The 18176-nt window shown below is 45.4% G+C and overlaps 1 protein-coding gene across 2 annotated transcripts in view; it reads left to right on the top strand.

Annotated features, from left to right (window-relative positions):
* The window catches only part of LOC137421946 (gap junction beta-2 protein), a 31612-nt gene extending 13707 nt beyond the window's left edge, over positions 1-17905 (top strand). For both annotated transcript variants that reach the window (XM_068108546.2, XM_068108547.2), the window contains exon 3: positions 15856-17905. In XM_068108546.2, coding sequence (XP_067964647.2) covers positions 15856-16320 — 465 coding nt within the window. In that variant the 3' untranslated portion in view covers positions 16321-17905. The remainder of the gene's footprint in view (positions 1-15855) is intronic.
* Positions 17906-18176: the final 271 nt, after the last annotated feature.

Genomic DNA, 18176 nt, shown 5'->3' with positions numbered 1-18176 from the left:
TCCGATTGACATGAAATTTTCACCATAGGAGGGCCTCCTCCTGCAGAATATTTTAATGATTATTATGATGTCATAGGTCACATGGTACAGGTGCCATCTTGGAAAAACCGAAAAATGTTGCACCTCTATATCTGCAAAACCGCTCTATGGAAAAAATTGAGACCTGGCTCATTATCAACTACTCCCCAGGGGGAATAAGATATGTTAATGATGATGTCATCGGTGCTTTCATTATGACCTCATAATTCGACAAGTACAACACTTATCCGCTCATTATTTAAAAAAATTCAGCAACTGTTGGTCTGATGGACATGAAATTTTCACCATAGGAGCGCCTCCTCCTTTAGAATATTTTAATGATAATCATGACGTCATATGTCATGTGGTATAGGCGCCATCTTGGAAAAACCGAAAAATGTTGCACCTCTCTATCTCCAAAACCACTGCATGGAAAAAATTGAAACATGGCTCTTGTAAAGAACTCCATATGGGGAATAGGTGTTGTTAACAATAACGTCATTGGTGCCATAATTGTGACGTCATAATTCGACAGGGACAATGCTTAGTCTGACCAGTTTGAAATGTATTGAGCATGACCTATGCAACAATTATATTAGAGAATATAAATTTATGATGTCATCGCTCACGTGGTTTGGCAGCCATATTGGATCAAAGAAAAAAATATTTAAAAACAGAAGAGTTGGCTAGCAACAAGTTGACTGCGCAGGGTGAGTATTCTATGAATACCATCTAGTTGTTTATATTTCCTAATGATGGAGCTCACTGTGCTCTTGGAAACTTTAAACACTCCAGAAATTGTTTTATACCTTCCCGAGATGTATCCGCCTCCTCACAATTCTATCTTGGAGTTCTATGGAGAGTTCCTTGGACTTCATGGAAGAGTTTCTGCTCTGACATGCACTGTCAACTGTGGGACCTTTCATAGAATGGTCTGTTTCTTTCGAAATCATGTCCAATCAATTGTATTGGTCACAGGTGGACTCCAATCAAGTTGTAAAAGGCATCTCGAGGAAAATCAAAGGAAATCCCACCTGAGCTCAATTTGCAGTGTCATAGCAAAGGGGATGAATACTTATTGACCCGAGACATTTTAGCTTTACATTAAAAAAAAAAATTAATTTCTAAAAAATTAAATTCCACTTTGACATTATGGGGTATTATGTGTTGATCAGTGACAAAAAAAACGTAATTTAATCCATTTTAAATTCAGGCTGTAACACAAGAAAATGTGAAAAAGGTCAAGGGGTGTCAATACTTTCTGAAGGCACTGTAGATGTTTATGTATATTATATATATACTAGCGGGGTCACCCATGGGAATCCCACGGGCATGGATGTGTGTGACATTTCGACATATTGAGTTAGATGCTGCACATTCATTTTTACAAAATGGTTACTGGCAAGTCATCAGATCCAGAAATGGTGTAATGAACACAATTTACTTATTTCACATAATATGTGACCCCTCACTCCTCTCTACCTGACACTCTCCTCTCTCCACCTGACACTCTCCTCTCTCCACCTAGCACTCCTCTCCTCTCCAATCCCTCACATTCCTCTCCTCTCCAATCCCTCACCTCTCCAATCCCTCACACTCCTCTCCTCTCCAATCCCTCACACGCCTCTCCAATCGCACCTCACACTCCTCTCCAATCGCGCCTCACACTCCTCTCCAATCGCGCCTCACACTCCTCCACAATCGTGCCTCACACTCCTCTCCAATCGCGCCTCACACTTCTCTCCAATCGCGCCTCACACTCCTCTCCAATCGCGCCTCACACTCCTCTCCAATCGCGCCTCACACTCCTCTCCAATCGCGCCTCACACTCCTCTCCAATCGCACCTCACACTCCTCCAATCGCGCCTCACACTCCTCTCCAATCGCGCCTCACACTCCCCTCCAATCACTCCTCACTCTCCTCTCCAATCGCTCCTCACTCGCCTCTCCAATCGCTCCTCACTCGCCTCTCCAATCGCGCCTCACTCGCCTCCCCAATCGCTCCTCACTCGCCTCTCCAATCGCTCCTCACTCGCCTCTCCAATCGCGCCTCACTCGCCTCTCCAATCGCTCCTCACTCGCCTCTCCAATCGCTCCTCACTCGCCTCTCCAATCGCTCCTCACTCTCCTCTCCAATCGCTCCTCACTCGCCTCTCCAATCGCTCCTCACTCGCCTCTCCAATCAGCTTTCCCCGTCTCGTTTCTCTCGTTTTTCTCCCGTCTCGTTCTTTTTCTTGCTCCAAATCGGCCCGTCTCGCCCGTCGGCCCGTCGGAATCGGAAATCGGCCCGTCTTGCTTTCTTGCTTGCGCGTAAATAAATTGTGTTCATTACACCATTTCTGGATCTGATGACTTGCCAGTAACCATTTTGTAAAAATGAATGTGCAGCATCTAACTCAATATGTCTAAATGTCACACACATCCATGCCCGTGGGATTCCCACGGGTGACCCCGCAAGTTTGCATTGACGTTCGTCGACGGACTCGTTCGCCCGTCTCATTCGCTTTCTTGCTGCATCCTGTTCAAGTCTGCGTTCTTCATCGATCGTCTCATTCATTTTGGAAATAGAAGTTTCCACGCAGCGCATGAATTGTCGCGATCCTCAAGAGGAAGTATCTCGTAATCATCAAATGATAAATGGCAAGTAAATTATATTGTGGAAAATTAAAGATTTCAAATAAACCTATTTAAAGTGTATGCGCACATAACTAATTTTAAAAAACGAAGAAATATCTCTCGGTAATTTCCTGAAACATATTTTACTTCCGGCTAATAATGTTGAATGAAATAAAAACGAAGAAATATATGTCGGCATCACTGTTGACGTTTTTGTGACGACTGTCATCAAACGAAAAAGTAATATATATTAACGGAAAAGCAAAAGCGAATTTTTAATATATATCGACACGTTGCCGTCGGTGTCATGTTGGGCGGTGTATGATACACCATGACGCGATTTTAAAAAATATATCTCTGCATTTTCCCGCGTGTGTGGAATGTTCTCAAGTCTAAAACCATCGATAAAAATGAAATCATATGGTGAGTTAGATTGGAGATAAAGGCGTGAGAGAGACTCAATGGCCTTGAAGTTACAGGCGTTTGAGAATTCATTTCGTTCTATAAAGGGCAACTTTCATCGGATTTTCTTCCCGTTTTTTTTCAACCGAGTCTAAAACTATGTTAGCGACTGTGAAAAATGAAATGATATATCGAATTTGATTTGAAATAAAACTGGGAGAGAGAGCAAGACACCACAGGCCTACAAAACAGGCCTCAAAGCTATGCGAGTTAATAAAATGGTGGATATTGTTTATAATTATATGAAGCCTCTCCCAGAATGGGTGGAGCTATGGGTGGAGCTACTCTGCAAACCGAGTAAGCCACACCCCGGACAGACACCCAACAGACAGACAGACAGACAGACAGAAGCATCTACGGCTATTATAATATAGACAGATATATATATATATATATATATATATATATATATATATATATATATATATATATATATATATATATATATATATATTGTGAGAAACAACCTTGTTCTCACCAAATTAGTGCCCCGCCCACCACGTCACGTGACCTCCTTTCAGCCTCACGCGATTGGGTGGCGATTCGGCACGCGATTGGTGGAGGGAGAGAGAGCCGGCCGCCATCTTGTGCGACGGACGTGGCTCGAAGGCGTCGAGTGGAAAATAGAAAAAACGGGGATTTTTTAAGCCTCACAACAGCCGAGTTGTGCTGATCGTTTATAGTTCTGTATTTTAAGAGTGAGTAACTCCGGAAGAGAACGAGTGATTCCCGGATATCGTAGATTGGAACTGTGAGTCATATTGCCTGTGTCGTGTTTGGAGCTTCTGGTGCCGACAGTTCCTGCAGGCTTTGTGCTGTGTATTCCACTCTGTTACCATCCATTGTTTTTGAGATCGAGCCAATAAATCATCGTGCCTACCCCTAGAGGCCGGTTAAAACACAGTTGTGTTTATTGAGTTCTCTTTGTCCACCCCGTGGACTACTTGAAGCCCGGACATTAACGTCAGTATTCCGGGCTGGAAGCCTTTAACAGCCGGGATCGCGACAAATGGGTTGCTCGTCCAAGGATTATTCAAGTAAGAGACATTCGAACTGAGACGGGAATTCTGCAGTGGACGACATCTTCCTGCATCTGCTCATCGTTTCCTCACCAGCAGACGCCATCTTGGAGGAACTTTCTCACCAGCAGACGCCATCTTGGAGGAACCCTCTCACCGGCAGACGCCATCTTGGAGGAACCTTCTCACCAGCAGACGCCATCTTGGAGGAACCTTCTCACCAGCAGACGCCATCTTGGAGGAACCTTCTCACCAGCAGACGCCATCTTGGAGGAACCTTCTCACCAGCAGACGCCATCTTGGAGGAACTTTCTCACCATAGGACGCTATCTTGTGTGGTACTTCACTACCGGATAAGTGAATAGTTTCCGGATCCCTCCAAACAAACCGACATCAAAAAAAAAACAAAAAAAAACGTGTTATTTGTACGTTGCATTTTTCTCATTGGCAATTTGATGTGCGTTGGTGATATTGTGTAGTTCGTGTCGTATTTCCCCAACAGAGCGTTGTGTTTGAATTACGTGTACCACCCCAATATTGTTTGCCTCCCCTGGGTGAATTGCCGTCCCATGTGGTGAAAGATATTGCTGAAATATTTCGATCCAGCCTCCTTTTAGACTCAGTGTTTTGTGCCTTGTCTTATGATAACTCGTAGCCAAGCTATGTCGACCAGAGAAGTGAGAGTTCAACCTGATCATGTTGACAGTCACGTGGGTGGCGATGTGAGCGACGCAATCAGCCTTGACCCGGTCACTAAACCCGATATGTTAGGAAGCGATCCCATCATGACTAAATGCATGCGTTCGACCTTCTGGACCGGGCTGACTCCGGTTCAACAACTCGACATGTATAACAGGGAGAATGACAGGGCAGAGGCAGAGCGTATTAAGCGAGAAGACCGAGAGCATGCGGCAGCAGAGAGAGAGCATGCGGCAGCAGAGAGAGAGCATGCGGCAGCAGAGAGAGAGCATGCGGCAGCGGAAGCTGAACGCGTCAGAGAGCATGAGTTGCGAATGTTGACTGAACGACTGCGGGCAGAGGTGTCTGCTGCAAGCGTCCCGGAAACTGTTCATGTTCGTTTGCCGGACTGGACGGGAGACACGAAGCCAGAAGCGTATCTGGAGATGGCGGAGAAGTTGTTGGCTTCCGGTGGCATTGATGAGAGCTTGTGGGTCGGCCATCTTGTTAGCCATCTATCTGAGAAGGCGAGGGAGGTATATGCGAGGATGGCAACCGAGGACGCAAACAAATACAGGAAATTGAAGGCCGAGATTTTGAACGCCTATGCGGTGTCCGCGTGTATTTATAGGCGTAATTTTTTCAGTTGGACTCGTCAGTCCAGTCAAACCTATGAGGAACATTCGCGGGTCTTGTTGGAACAGCTGCAGAGATGGTTCAAGGGGAGCAAGGTTGAGTTACCTCAAGCGGTTGCGGAACTCCTGGTGCGTTACCGTATCGATCAACAGCTTCCGCCTGACTTAGCGTTGTTTCTTGTCGACAAAGACACTGTTTCCTTGTCAGACTGCGTCAACCTTATTGATAAACATGTTTTGGCGTGCAAAATGTTGCAAGTCACGCAGTCGCGTCGTAAGACGGAGGATTCTGCGATCAAGACCGCCCCCCGTCTGCCCGGCGGCTGGATCGAGGGGAAGGGTTCTCCGATGCCCTCCACTGGTGGCGGTCGCGAGCTGCAGGCCAGGGCACGGCCCTGGTGCGATTTCTGCAAACGCGTGGGGCACGGTGGAGACCGCTGCTTCTCTAACCCAGCTAGTCCGGCCTACCGAGGCAACCCTGCTGTTAAATCGGAGGGAGGTCAGTGGAGGTCATCAACTGGGCCCTCGCACACGACGGTGGCATCGGTGACAGAGGTCACTGCCACCGAGGCTAATTCCATTCATCCTCTGTATCAGGATTATTCAGGGACAGCCTTAGTGGGTGGCCCTGATTCGGTGCTGAAGTTTGAGGCCCAATACCTTCGGGATACTGGGGCGACACTGTGTGTTCTCCGGGCGGGGGTAGTTCCGGCCTCTCAGATGCGTTATACCGGCGAGTATATCATCCTTCGGGGCATTAACCAGGTTCCTGGCCGGTATCCCCTTGCCCTCCTCGAGGTCCGGAGTGACATTTTTACGGGTCCAATGACCTGTGCGGTGGTACCCTACTACCCGGTACCCGGGGTCTCCTTGCTGATTGGCAATGATGCCATGGCCAGGGAGGAGTCATTGACTCTGACCTGTGGGGTGGTCACTAGATCCCAGAGTAAACAGGCGGAGAGAGTGGCGGAGTCAGACATATCTTCACTCTGGCCCGAGGAGCCTAGCGCCTCGACTCCAGTTCCCGACGGTGACGTTGCGTCACTTGAAGTCCACCCGAGCCTCCCGTCAAGCCAACCTCAGGTGCCGTGCTCCTCAGGGACCGCTCCCGCCTGTAACACGGGGACCCCAGCTACGTGTTCGCCGGTCGGCGAATCCGGGGAGGAGGATCAGTCCTCCGAGGCGGTTAGCGACCTCAGTTCTGGGCCGGAAGTCACTCCCGCATTGTCTGCGGTAACCAGTTTAGTGGAGGATCAGCACTTCGATCCCACCCTTGCCATCCTCTGGGAAATGGGAGAAGACTCCGAGCCGGGACGAACAGGCTACTATGTGAATGGTGCAGGTGTGCTGATGCATAAGTATTCCCCAAAGAACATGTCCTCCACCCAGACGTGGAAGGTTCGACACCGAGTTGTCGTACCGGGGAGGCATCGTCAGTCAGTCATGCAATTGGCCCATGACAATATTTCCTTTATTCCTCCCGAAAGAGACTTGCTCCTCGGTCCGTTTTCCCTCCTGTAAACGCTTTCCCCAACTTGAGTTTGGCCCCCTTGTCTCTCTATTGTGCTTTGTGTGAAGTGTAACTCTTGTGGGGTAGATATTAATGCGGTGTATTGTGTTTAATATTGTGTTGTGGATAAACCTGGTTCATTGTATAAGCCTGTTAACGATTACCGCCATCATATTGCCATGTGATTTGCACCTACCACAAATACTGGTTTCAAAACGCCGTCTATCCGACGGGTTTTTTACTTAGGTGGGGAGGACTGTGAGAAACAACCTTGTTCTCACCAAATTAGTGCCCCGCCCACCACGTCACGTGACCTCCTTTCAGCCTCACGCGATTGGGTGGCGATTCGGCACGCGATTGGTGGAGGGAGAGAGAGCCGGCCGCCATCTTGTGCGACGGACGTGGCTCGAAGGCGTCGAGTGGAAAATAGAAAAAACGGGGATTTTTTAAGCCTCACGACAGCCGAGTTGTGCTGATCGTTTATAGTTCTGTATTTTAAGAGTGAGTAACTCCGGAAGAGAACGAGTGATTCCCGGATATCGTAGATTGGAACTGTGAGTCATATTGCCTGTGTCGTGTTTGGAGCTTCTGGTGCCGACAGTTCCTGCAGGCTTTGTGCTGTGTATTCCACTCTGTTACCATCCATTGTTTTTGAGATCGAGCCAATAAATCATCGTGCCTACCCCTAGAGGCCGGTTAAAACACAGTTGTGTTTATTGAGTTCTCTTTGTCCACCCCGTGGACTACTTGAAGCCCGGACATTAACGTCAGTATTCCGGGCTGGAAGCCTTTAACAGCCGGGATCGCGACAATATATTGTTACAGACGCGGCTTTTAGATGTTATATTGACCGAGCGGTGGTGTATTTAACCGCGTCCGAACAGTTACTCCCCGATTAAAACCCGATTTCACCCGACGTTGACCAGATCGCCCCACGGATATTCAATCGGGAAATCTCTAAAGCGATCGCAAGAGAATGAAAAAGAAGAAGAAGAATACGGAGGAAGAACAGATTTATTATACACACACAAGCAAAGGATGGAAGAAACAGTGACACAGCGAATCCTTAACTTACACTATTCGTTTTTACTTAGCCCCAAGACAAACGAGCAGGACAGGACGTTCACACTTACTCAGGGGATAATGCAGGCAGGTAAGGACTAAGGCTTGAGATGGAGGCAAGGTCGGGAGGCCGCCGGTCGCAATTCCTCGCGGTTTTGGCGGGAAACCCTCCGTCCGTATCCACTGCGGGAGACGCCACGCGCTGGTTCGGCACACCTGCTCCTCTTCTTGGGGCGGGGCCGTCTCCCTCCTTTCAGCACGTCTCTCCAAAGCTGGTCTCCTTGCCGAGTACCTCTCCTCTTTGGCTTGGAGCGTTTCGCATCTCACCGCCTCTCTTTGGTGCAGCCTCGTTGCTCCTCTCCAGCTCATCTCCAGTCATCTCGCAAAGCAGTCCCTTACAGTCGCTTTTATCACCTCGGCCGAAATCAAGCCGCCGGCTCCGGGGGCACGCCTACCGGGTCGATCACCGCGGTGTTGATTGGCTGTTAGGGCCGGTTCACTCCTTCCCTCTTCTGACGAGGTGGAGACACGCCTTTCTTCTCCAACCTTACCTCGTGGCCAATGGTGGTTGAAGAGAAAAACCGACCAAAATGCGGAAGGCAAATGGAAGGGAGGTTTTGGGGAAATTGGAAGGGCCTACGCTTATTTTGTTTGATACAATGCAAAGTCAATCTAGTGGGAAAACACATACTTAGCCTACATGGAATAAGGAAATACACTATTTAAAAGATATATCGTGACCTGCGTGTATATTCCATGCAATTAACTAGGACGCTGACTGCGACCATTATTTACATTAACAGGGTGGTACCGTACGTTTGTAACGTTCACATTGTAACGTTTTCACATTCGTTACACTTCCTCCAAAATTGTTACACTTCTCAAAAAACCGTTACACTTCTCAAATTCGTTACACACTTCCCAAAATCGTTACACACTTCTCAAAATCGTTACAATATATATATACACATATACATATATATTAGTATCTGTAATTTGGCGCTCCAACCTAATGAGCGTACGTCATGACGTCATCGCCACCCATGTCCGCATTGCCTGCCAAGCTCCGGAGGGAGCAGTGCGTCATTATGGATGTTAAATTCAGATACTGTCACAAGTGTATGCAAAACTCACAGTTAACGACCTGGTTTCGCCCTTATTGGGGCTTCATCAGTGCAGCAACAGCTGAATGGGACACCTTACTGGCGGTTCCCCACTGATGGTATGAAGTGCCATAATAACTGATATATATATATGTATTTTGTACATACAGTATACACAACATATATATATATTGGTTCAGCATACCCCTATATATATATATATATATATATATATATATATATATATATATATATTGTTGTGGTTTTGGAATAAAGGATAACCCCCCTCGTAGGTAGACGCACCACAACATGTAGCCTCGCGATAGTATAGTTATTTCTTAGTAAATGTAAGGTAGTCTCCTTTCCTGTGTTAGTTTTGCGATGAGTGGGCCAGTGAGTAGGGTGTTCTTTTGGACTGGAAATGCCACGTGGTAGGCCTTCAACAAGTCTGGCAAGGCCGAAGGGAGGAGCTGCAGGGGGAGTGGCCGGTAAGCGTGAGCCGCCAATCAGAGCTCGAGGGGAGTGGCTAACCACGGCAACGGGAGGCGGAGCATGAAACATTCGGGTAGGGCCGGGGCGGAGCCATAAACCCTGCTCCGAGCCCCCCGCCTCAGTTGAGCCTGAGTTGAGCCATGTGCACAGTTCCGAGTTCAGATCAGTGGAGCTGGAGTACGAGTTGAGCTTGAGAACGCGAGTTGAGCTGCAGAACGAGTGAATTGAATTGCCTGTTATAAACGAACTTTCCTCGTGCCCCGTGCCCTGCGCTCTGCTGCGCTGTATTCATTGCGTTCGAGAAGACGACCCGTTCCGGGCCATAGACGCGCAATCTCCTCCTGCATGCCTTTTCCTGCATACGTGCCGTGACCGCCAGAGGGCCACGCCGGGCGAGCTGTCCCGGAGCGGCCGACGGCAAAGCGCGTTTGGCGCGCGAACTTCCTTTCTTCTTCTCCCCGTGTGCGTGAGTGGGCCCTGTGTCTCGGGTTTAAGTTAACATTGTTTAAGTGCCTGCTCTGTGTCCCCTTTCCTTATCCTGATCACTCTTATTTGACCGTTCCCGTAAAAAAAAAAAAAAAAACCACCTTTAGAGGCCATTTTTCCCCCGCAAAGCGGGGGTTGGCCTTTTTCGGGAACCGTGGTTGTTGTTGTTTTTCGGTCCCCTTTTTGAAGCAATGTTTTATGGCCGGATGCCCTTCCTGACACCAACCCTTTTTGCCGCCTTTAACGACAAACAGGGAATTACCAGTGAACTGGTACTCAATTAGCCGACCTCGGAAGGATGACAGGCTGAGTCAACCACCCTGGCGTTAATTCAGCGATCGACCGGGATTCGAACCCAGGATCCTAGGATCCTAAGCCGGCACCCTAGCCGCTAGCCCAACACCAGGGTAGGTGTTGTACCAGGGCTAGCCCAACACCAACGTTCCCGTCCCTTCCATTAATTGGCCTCGCATGGTACGAATAGAACCGCTCGAATCGGGTTCCATAAAAGTAACGACACGAGTCACATGATACACATACCGCTCAGGCGTACTCGCTTAAGCGTGGCTTGTGCAAGGTCCGGTCCCTGCTTTTGTGGCAGCGTGAGTCAAAGGTACGAGCGGCGTCGACCCGATACCCTTTTTCACGCTTGCTGCGGAAGTGGCGATTCAGCCTCGTGGACATGAAGACCCAAGGGGAAAAAGGGGTTTAATCCCCCCTTTCTAATGTGGAACGGGCTTCGGGAGATCCGCAACAATATATATATATATATATATATATATATATAAATATATATATATATATATATATATATTATATTACAATATATATATATAAAATATATTATATATTATATATTATATATTATATACATATATATATATAAAATATATTATATATTATATATATATAACCACCTTTAGAGGCCATTTTACCCCGCAAAGCGGGGGTTGGCCTTTTTCGGGAACCGTGGTTGTTGTTGTTTTTTGGGCCCCTTTTTGAAGCAATGTTTTACGGCCGGATGCCCTTCCTGACGCCAACCCTTTTTGCCGCCTTTAACGACAACCAGGGAATTACCAGTGAACTGGTACTCAATTAGCCGACCTCGGAAGGAATGACAGGCTGAGTCAACCCCCCTGGCGTTAATTCAGCGATCTACTGGGATTCGAACCCAGGATCCTAGGATCCTAAGCCGGCACCCTATACTGTATGTTATGCTGTATATATATATACTGTATGATATATATATTTATGTATTTGTATATATATATATTTATATATATGTACAGTGAAACCTTGACTTACGAGTGCACCAACTTACGAGTTTTCCGAGATACGAGCCGTCGCTCGGGCGGTTTTTTGCTTTGAGATGCGAGCCGAGATCTGAGTTACGAGCTTACGCCACCCGCCACTAGGTGGCCCAACGAGCGTTCCGGTCACGTGGTTATCTTGCCGTGCAAGCATCTCTGCCGTATATCGCTGCTGCTTTGTTTTCGCATGTTGGTTATTTTGGAAAATTTCTTAGTTTTAACCATGGGTCCTAAGACATTGAGTGCCAAGGGCAGTACTGAGAAGAAGAAGAGGATGATGTGCTTGGATATAAAACACGCAATCGTCGAAAAATATGAGCGAGGTGTGCGTGTTGTCGACTTGGCGAGGCAGTACGATCGTAGTACTTCTACGATATGTACGATTTTGAAGCAGAAGGAGTCGATAAAGGCTATAACGCCAGCCAAGGGCGTTACGATTATTTCAAAGCTCCGGACCTCTATCCATGAAGAGATGGAGAATTTTCGAAACATTTTGAAAGGGAGGAAGAAACAAACCTCGTTGGACAGGTTTTTATTGAAACGCCCTGCAAGTGAAAGCGAGGAAAGTGTGGCGAAAAGGGCAAAAGTTATCTCCTCCACCTCCGCCAGCATCTTCGTCTGATCTTCAAGGTAAATACACTGTAGCGCGATGCTGCGCGCGCTAATGCTTACGCAAGGAGCAAGCGGACAACGCGGTTCATACAAGTCTTTATTCAAACTGCAGCACTAAGCTGCTCAAGGCTGCGCGCCCCGTCTATATCCTGAGGCCACGCCTCTCTGCCCGGCGTGGCCCACCCCCACTTGGTGTGTGGGGTGATGTCACCACGTCAGTGCTTTCGTGTCCGCCACAACACTTAATAAAACCAGTTTATTTCTTTACATTGAAGGAATCTGGACTCCAGCAGAATACGGATAAAAGGTTGGCAAGGCACAAACTCGTCCGAGAAGATGTTTATTCGTAAAACCAACTCGGGAACACTAAAAAGCCAGTTTATCGGGCTGCCTTATAAAGCAAAACCAAAAACCCAAACCGAAACCGAAAGCCACGCCTCTCAAGCGAGGCGTGCTTCGGTGGTCACGTGATCCACAGGTGTAGCTCATTATACCCGCACGCGCGGGACGCTTTGGCGGTCACGTGACCGGTGACGTTACCGGCTGGAGCAAGGAGATTCTGATGCCGGTCTTGCTTGGGGGACCCATGGGTCGCTACAACATTCTCTTTTATTATGAACAGTATATACGAGGTCGTGCTTGTTTATACATTATTTGTTTTTTATAAAGTACATTTTTGTTATTTAAAAACACGTAACAAAAAAAATTGGTGTGGTTTTTTGGGGGCTGGAACGGATTAATAGCATTTCAATGCCTTTTAATGGGGAAATTTAATTTGAGAAACGAGCAAATTGAGTTACGAGCTCGGTCACAGAACGAATTAAACTCGTAAGTCAAGGTTTCACTGTATATATATATATATATATATATATATATATATATATATATATATATATATATATATATATATATATATATACAGACTTGGCATTTAATATGGAATATATATTTTTTCTTGACTTGGGTTTACTTTCTTAACTCAGTATATCAATCTGGTGAGTTTCTTTTACACTTTGGTGATTTATTTGTTAAAAGAACCATGTCAATGATTGTCTGTCGCAGCAAGAAGTCAACAACAGGATTATATCACAGGTGGCGTGGCAAAATGTACGGACAGGTGCATTTGATGATTGGCTTCACAGTCGAGTATACAAGGGTTGTTGCGTTCTGTATTAGTGGAAAACAACTGCTGCACGTCTCCAAAAGTTATTGCCGCTTCCTCTGGAGATGGTCCGTCAACTCGACAATGCTGTTTGTCATGGAGTGGTGGCTTTGCGAAATTACGGCATGAAACAGCGTGCTATTGCTCGGCAGTATGGCATCACTCAAGGTCAGGTGTCAAAGATCCTGAAACGAAATGCTCAGAGGGGTGTCCCTACTCCAATACCGAGGCCAGGACGTCCCCGCAGAACCATAAGGAGGGATGATCGCCAGCTGCACCGGTTAGTCCGCAATGACCGTACCAAGTCAGCTAATCGACTTCGGGCTGAGTGGCAGCAACTGACAAATGTGCCTGTATCCAGAAGGCTAGTCAACCAACAACTGGTTCAAGCAGGCTATTGTGCCAGGCATCCCCTGAGAAAGCCACGCCTGACCAGACAACACCGCTAGCGCCGATTGCAGTGGGCCAGAGAGCACCGTCAATGGCAGCCAGGACACTGGAATCACGTGATATTCAGTGACGAGTCTAGATTTCTGGTCTATCATCAAGATGGCCACGTCCGAGTGCGCAGACAAGTGCATGAAGCCTACAACAAAGATTGTATAGTGCCAAGAGTCCAGGCTGGAGGTGGTGGGGTGACCGTTTGGGCTGCTTTTCATGCAGGGGGCAAAACTGACCTGGTTGTTCTGAATGGAAACCTGAACCAGTTCAAGTACAGGGCCATTCTGGAAGAAATATTGTTTCCATTTGCTCGTGCAGCCTTTCGAGGAAACTTTGTCTTCCAAGATGACAATGCACGGCCTCATCGTGCTCGCATGATCCAACACTTTCTTGCTGACCGTGGTGTAGAGCATATAGAGTGGCCGGCTATGTGCCTGGATATGAATCCGATAGAGAACTTGTGGGCAGAATTATCACGTCAAATCGACCACTTGGACCAGCAGCCGACCTCTGTGCGTGAATTGCAGCAGGCTATTGTCACTGCATGGCAAGCGATTCCTGTCCAAACCAAGGCAAATCTCGTGAACAGCATGCCTCAACGTGTACGTGCTCTCCTGAATGTTCGTGGGGGTTACACGAAGTACTGAACTGTAAGTTTACTGTCTGTAATCCCAGACGTAATTTCACTTTTGTTTTTGTGAAATTTTTTTTTGGCTAATGTGAAAAATAAAGAGATACTTCTGGAAAACGTACAGAAGTTTAACACTGTACTGTCCATGAATTGAGTTCGATATCAGTTTACATCATTTTCAAGGATCAACTTATTTGTTTCGAAATGTCAAATATGGTTTTTGTTTCTTTTAAATGTAACATTAACAAAATCTAGAATAATTTCAACATAATTCCAATGAACTTTTGGTTCTAAGACATCTTGAAAAGTAAGTTCATCCCCAAAAAAAAATATTCCATATTAAATGCCAAGTCTGTATATATATATATATATATATATATATATATATATATATATATATATATATATATATATATATGTATGTATATATATATATATATATATATGTATATATATATATATATGTATGTATATATATATATATATATATATATGTATATATATATATATATATATATATATATATATATATTATATACTATATATATATATACACGTTATATATATACGTATACACAATGTGTGAAGTACACAATACACAATGTGCTTACACAAACATAAGCTTGCACGTGCTTACACACACAACATAGGCTTACACATGTTTACACAAACATGAGCTTGCATGTGCTTACACACACAAACACAGGTGTTCATGTGCTTACACAAACATGTGCTTACACACATAAACATAAGCTTGCATGTGCTTACACAACCATAAGCTTACATGTGCTTGCACAAATAAACATAACCTTACACATGCGTACACATGTGTGCTTACATGTATTTACATAAGTATAGTCTTGCAAGTGCTTACACACATACACATAACCTTACATGTGCTTACACACACCAACATAAGCTTACATGTGCTTATACACAAACATAGGCTTGCGTGTGCTTACACACATACACATAAGCTCACAAGTGCTTACACACAAACATAAGTTTCCACGTGTTTACACACATAAACATAAGCTTACCCATGCTTACATACATAAGGGTACATGTGCTTACACACCTAAAATAAGCTTACACGTGCTTACACATAACCCAATATGCTTACATGTGCTTACTTAGGATATGCTTACACACACATTGCTTCGTAGTAGGTACATAATAAATAGAAGCTTGATGATTATATGTAAACATTACTGACCTGCTGCTAGATATCAATTTAGGTTTATTTAGTTATTTACTTTACGGATGTGCTTGCTTTGTTGAAAATAATAAAGCTTTGTTGGAAATTTGATGACAGCTCAAATGGTAATAAAGTTACACCCCGGACAGACACACACACAGACAGACACACGTAAGTAATTGCAAAACCCCGTCTCCTGCTGCACAGGGGATGGGCTAATAAGTAGATGTTGAATGCCTGCCACACAGAAGCCATTGTTGCTGTTGAAATGACTGAAGCATGGTGGTCTTGGTTTTCAGTTTCGGTTCAATCATTTCCTCCATATTGAATACAAGTTTTCACAATAATTGCATGTTATGTACATTTGAAGTGGGCTTTTAGCGACCTTTCTAATCTTGTGCACACCTCTTTCTCCCGTAGTTTGTGAGCTACTGGCACAAGAGAAATGCAGAAGTGACTAACTCCAAAGAGGTGGACATGACCAATCTCTGTGGGGAGAGCGAAAAGAAGAAGTTGGGTCGTATCTACGGAGGCCTGCTCTTAACCTATCTACTTAGTATCACGGTCCGAATGGCTCTTGAAGTTGTTTTCATTTATGTCTACTATGCACTCTACCACAGTCATCACATGCCAAGGAAGCTCGAGTGTGACGTTTCACCATGCCCGCAAGTCGTCGAGTGTTTTGTCGCTAGGCCGACGGAGAAAACCATATTGTCAGTTTTCATGCTTTCATCTTCGGCCATTTGCCTTTTCCTCAATCTAATAGAGTTCCTCTACTTGTTTATTAAGCGGTGTTTCTTTCGCGGTTTAGAAGATATCGATACTTTCATGACAACCTCTCGTCAGAACAGGTTAAACTCGATTTGCAGACTAGACAATCTCTAAGTTGGATCCATTGTCGCAAGACAAGTGACAACAATTGTCACTCCAAGTGTTGGGGGACAGCGGGATTCAGACGAAATTGCAGCTCCTAGGAAATGTAGATTGTGCTTAGAAACACAAAGAAAGAGTTGAAAAGATTGCGCAGGGTAAGGTGTTCTATGAACTCTGTAGTTGTCCCCCGCCGCTCCGACAAGGTCGGATATAGGGGACATTAAAATGAGCTCTGTCCAACCGACTAACCGACAGACCGACTGAACGACCCAAAAGGCGGGGGACCTAGAGTATCAGCTCCTTGTTGTTTTATAAAGGCCTAATGTCTTTACACATCATCGATCCTTCAAATCACACAACTCTTGATTCTGAGAGTTTTTCCATGAAACACATTTTCTTCTCTCGAGTTTGTTTTAAACCTTTATTGCATCATAATTGTTTTATGTATTTCCGTAGTTGGATTCATTGAAATCCTTTAATCCGTTCTCAAGTTATAAAACGACAAACGAACAGACAGACAGACACGGCTCCTTTTATAATATATATTTTTGGGATCACAAACATTCCCGGGAGTTACCCGAATCCACCGAAGTTGGATTTATTGAAATCCGTTAATCCGTTCTCAAGTTATAACACGACAAACAAACAAACAAACAGACAGACAGACACTGCTCCTTTTATAATATATATTTTTGGGATCACAAACATTCCCGGGAGTTACCCGAATCCACCGAAGTTGGATTTATTGAAATCCGTTAATCCGTTCTCAAGTTATAACACGACAAACAAACAAACAAACAGACAGACAGACACTGCTCCTTTTATAATATATATTTTTGGGATCACAAACATTCCCGGGAGTTACCCGAATCCACCGAAGTTGGATTTATTGAAATCCGTTAATCCGTTCTCAAGTTATAACACGACAAACAAACAAACAAACAGACAGACAGACCGACAGACAGACACGGCTCCTTTTATAATATATATTTTTGGGATCACAAACATTCCCGGGAGTTACCCGAATCCACCGAAGTTGGATTTATTGAAATCCGTTAATCCGTTCTCAAGTTATAACACGACAAACAGACAGACAGACAGACAGACAGACAGACACGGCTCCTTTTATAATATCGATTATACCTTTCATTCACGGGAAGAAGGTGATACAGCACCTTCTAATGTGAACCCCTCCCGCACCATCCAATGTGTTTCACATGCACGGTGATTCATCAAGGTGTTCGGCGTCTCCCCATTGGACGACTGGGCGTCCCGTCTGTCCGGCATCAGTTGGTGGACGTTAAAAATCCCATGGTGTGCTTCGCGAAGAGTAGGCGAGCTATCGCCGGCACCATGAACAAATTACAAATGCTTGCTCCAACCTACAGGGGGCCACTGCATCAGCGGCACAGTTGCACCCCGAGCCAATAATGCTACTCGTTGCCTTCTGCTGCATACACGAAAGCAGAAGAACATTTCCTTGCTTCATGCATCCACCTGTTGTACCACGACCTGCACACTGCTTTTTTTTTTTACCCTCTGTCACCTCGTTTTTACAATTACATGATCCTCGATATTATAATAAAAAATTCAGTTTCGATTCAACGTTTTCCGATTCAAGTTCAAACTAGAACGACACTCAGTTGAGAGCATACCTCCACCTGGTGAACAGTTTACGTTTTGTATATCAGAGTAGACCAGAAAATCACAATACAGAATCACAATTAATCAAAATCAATCACAGGAATCACCATAGGTCCAGTCTTTCATAACCTGATGTATCCCCTCGTTTTAGCCACATCCCTCAAATGGTGAAGAATCACTTTAAAACTTCTACGAGCCGGATCCGGATCTTCACCAAAATTGAA

Source organism: Myxine glutinosa, chromosome 2, assembly GCF_964187855.1.
Source record: "Myxine glutinosa chromosome 2, kmMyxGlut1.1, whole genome shotgun sequence".
Taxonomy (NCBI): Eukaryota; Metazoa; Chordata; class Myxini; order Myxiniformes; family Myxinidae; genus Myxine; species Myxine glutinosa.
The sequence above is the reverse complement of the archived record's forward strand: the minus strand, read 5'-3'. Positions and strand labels throughout refer to the sequence as shown.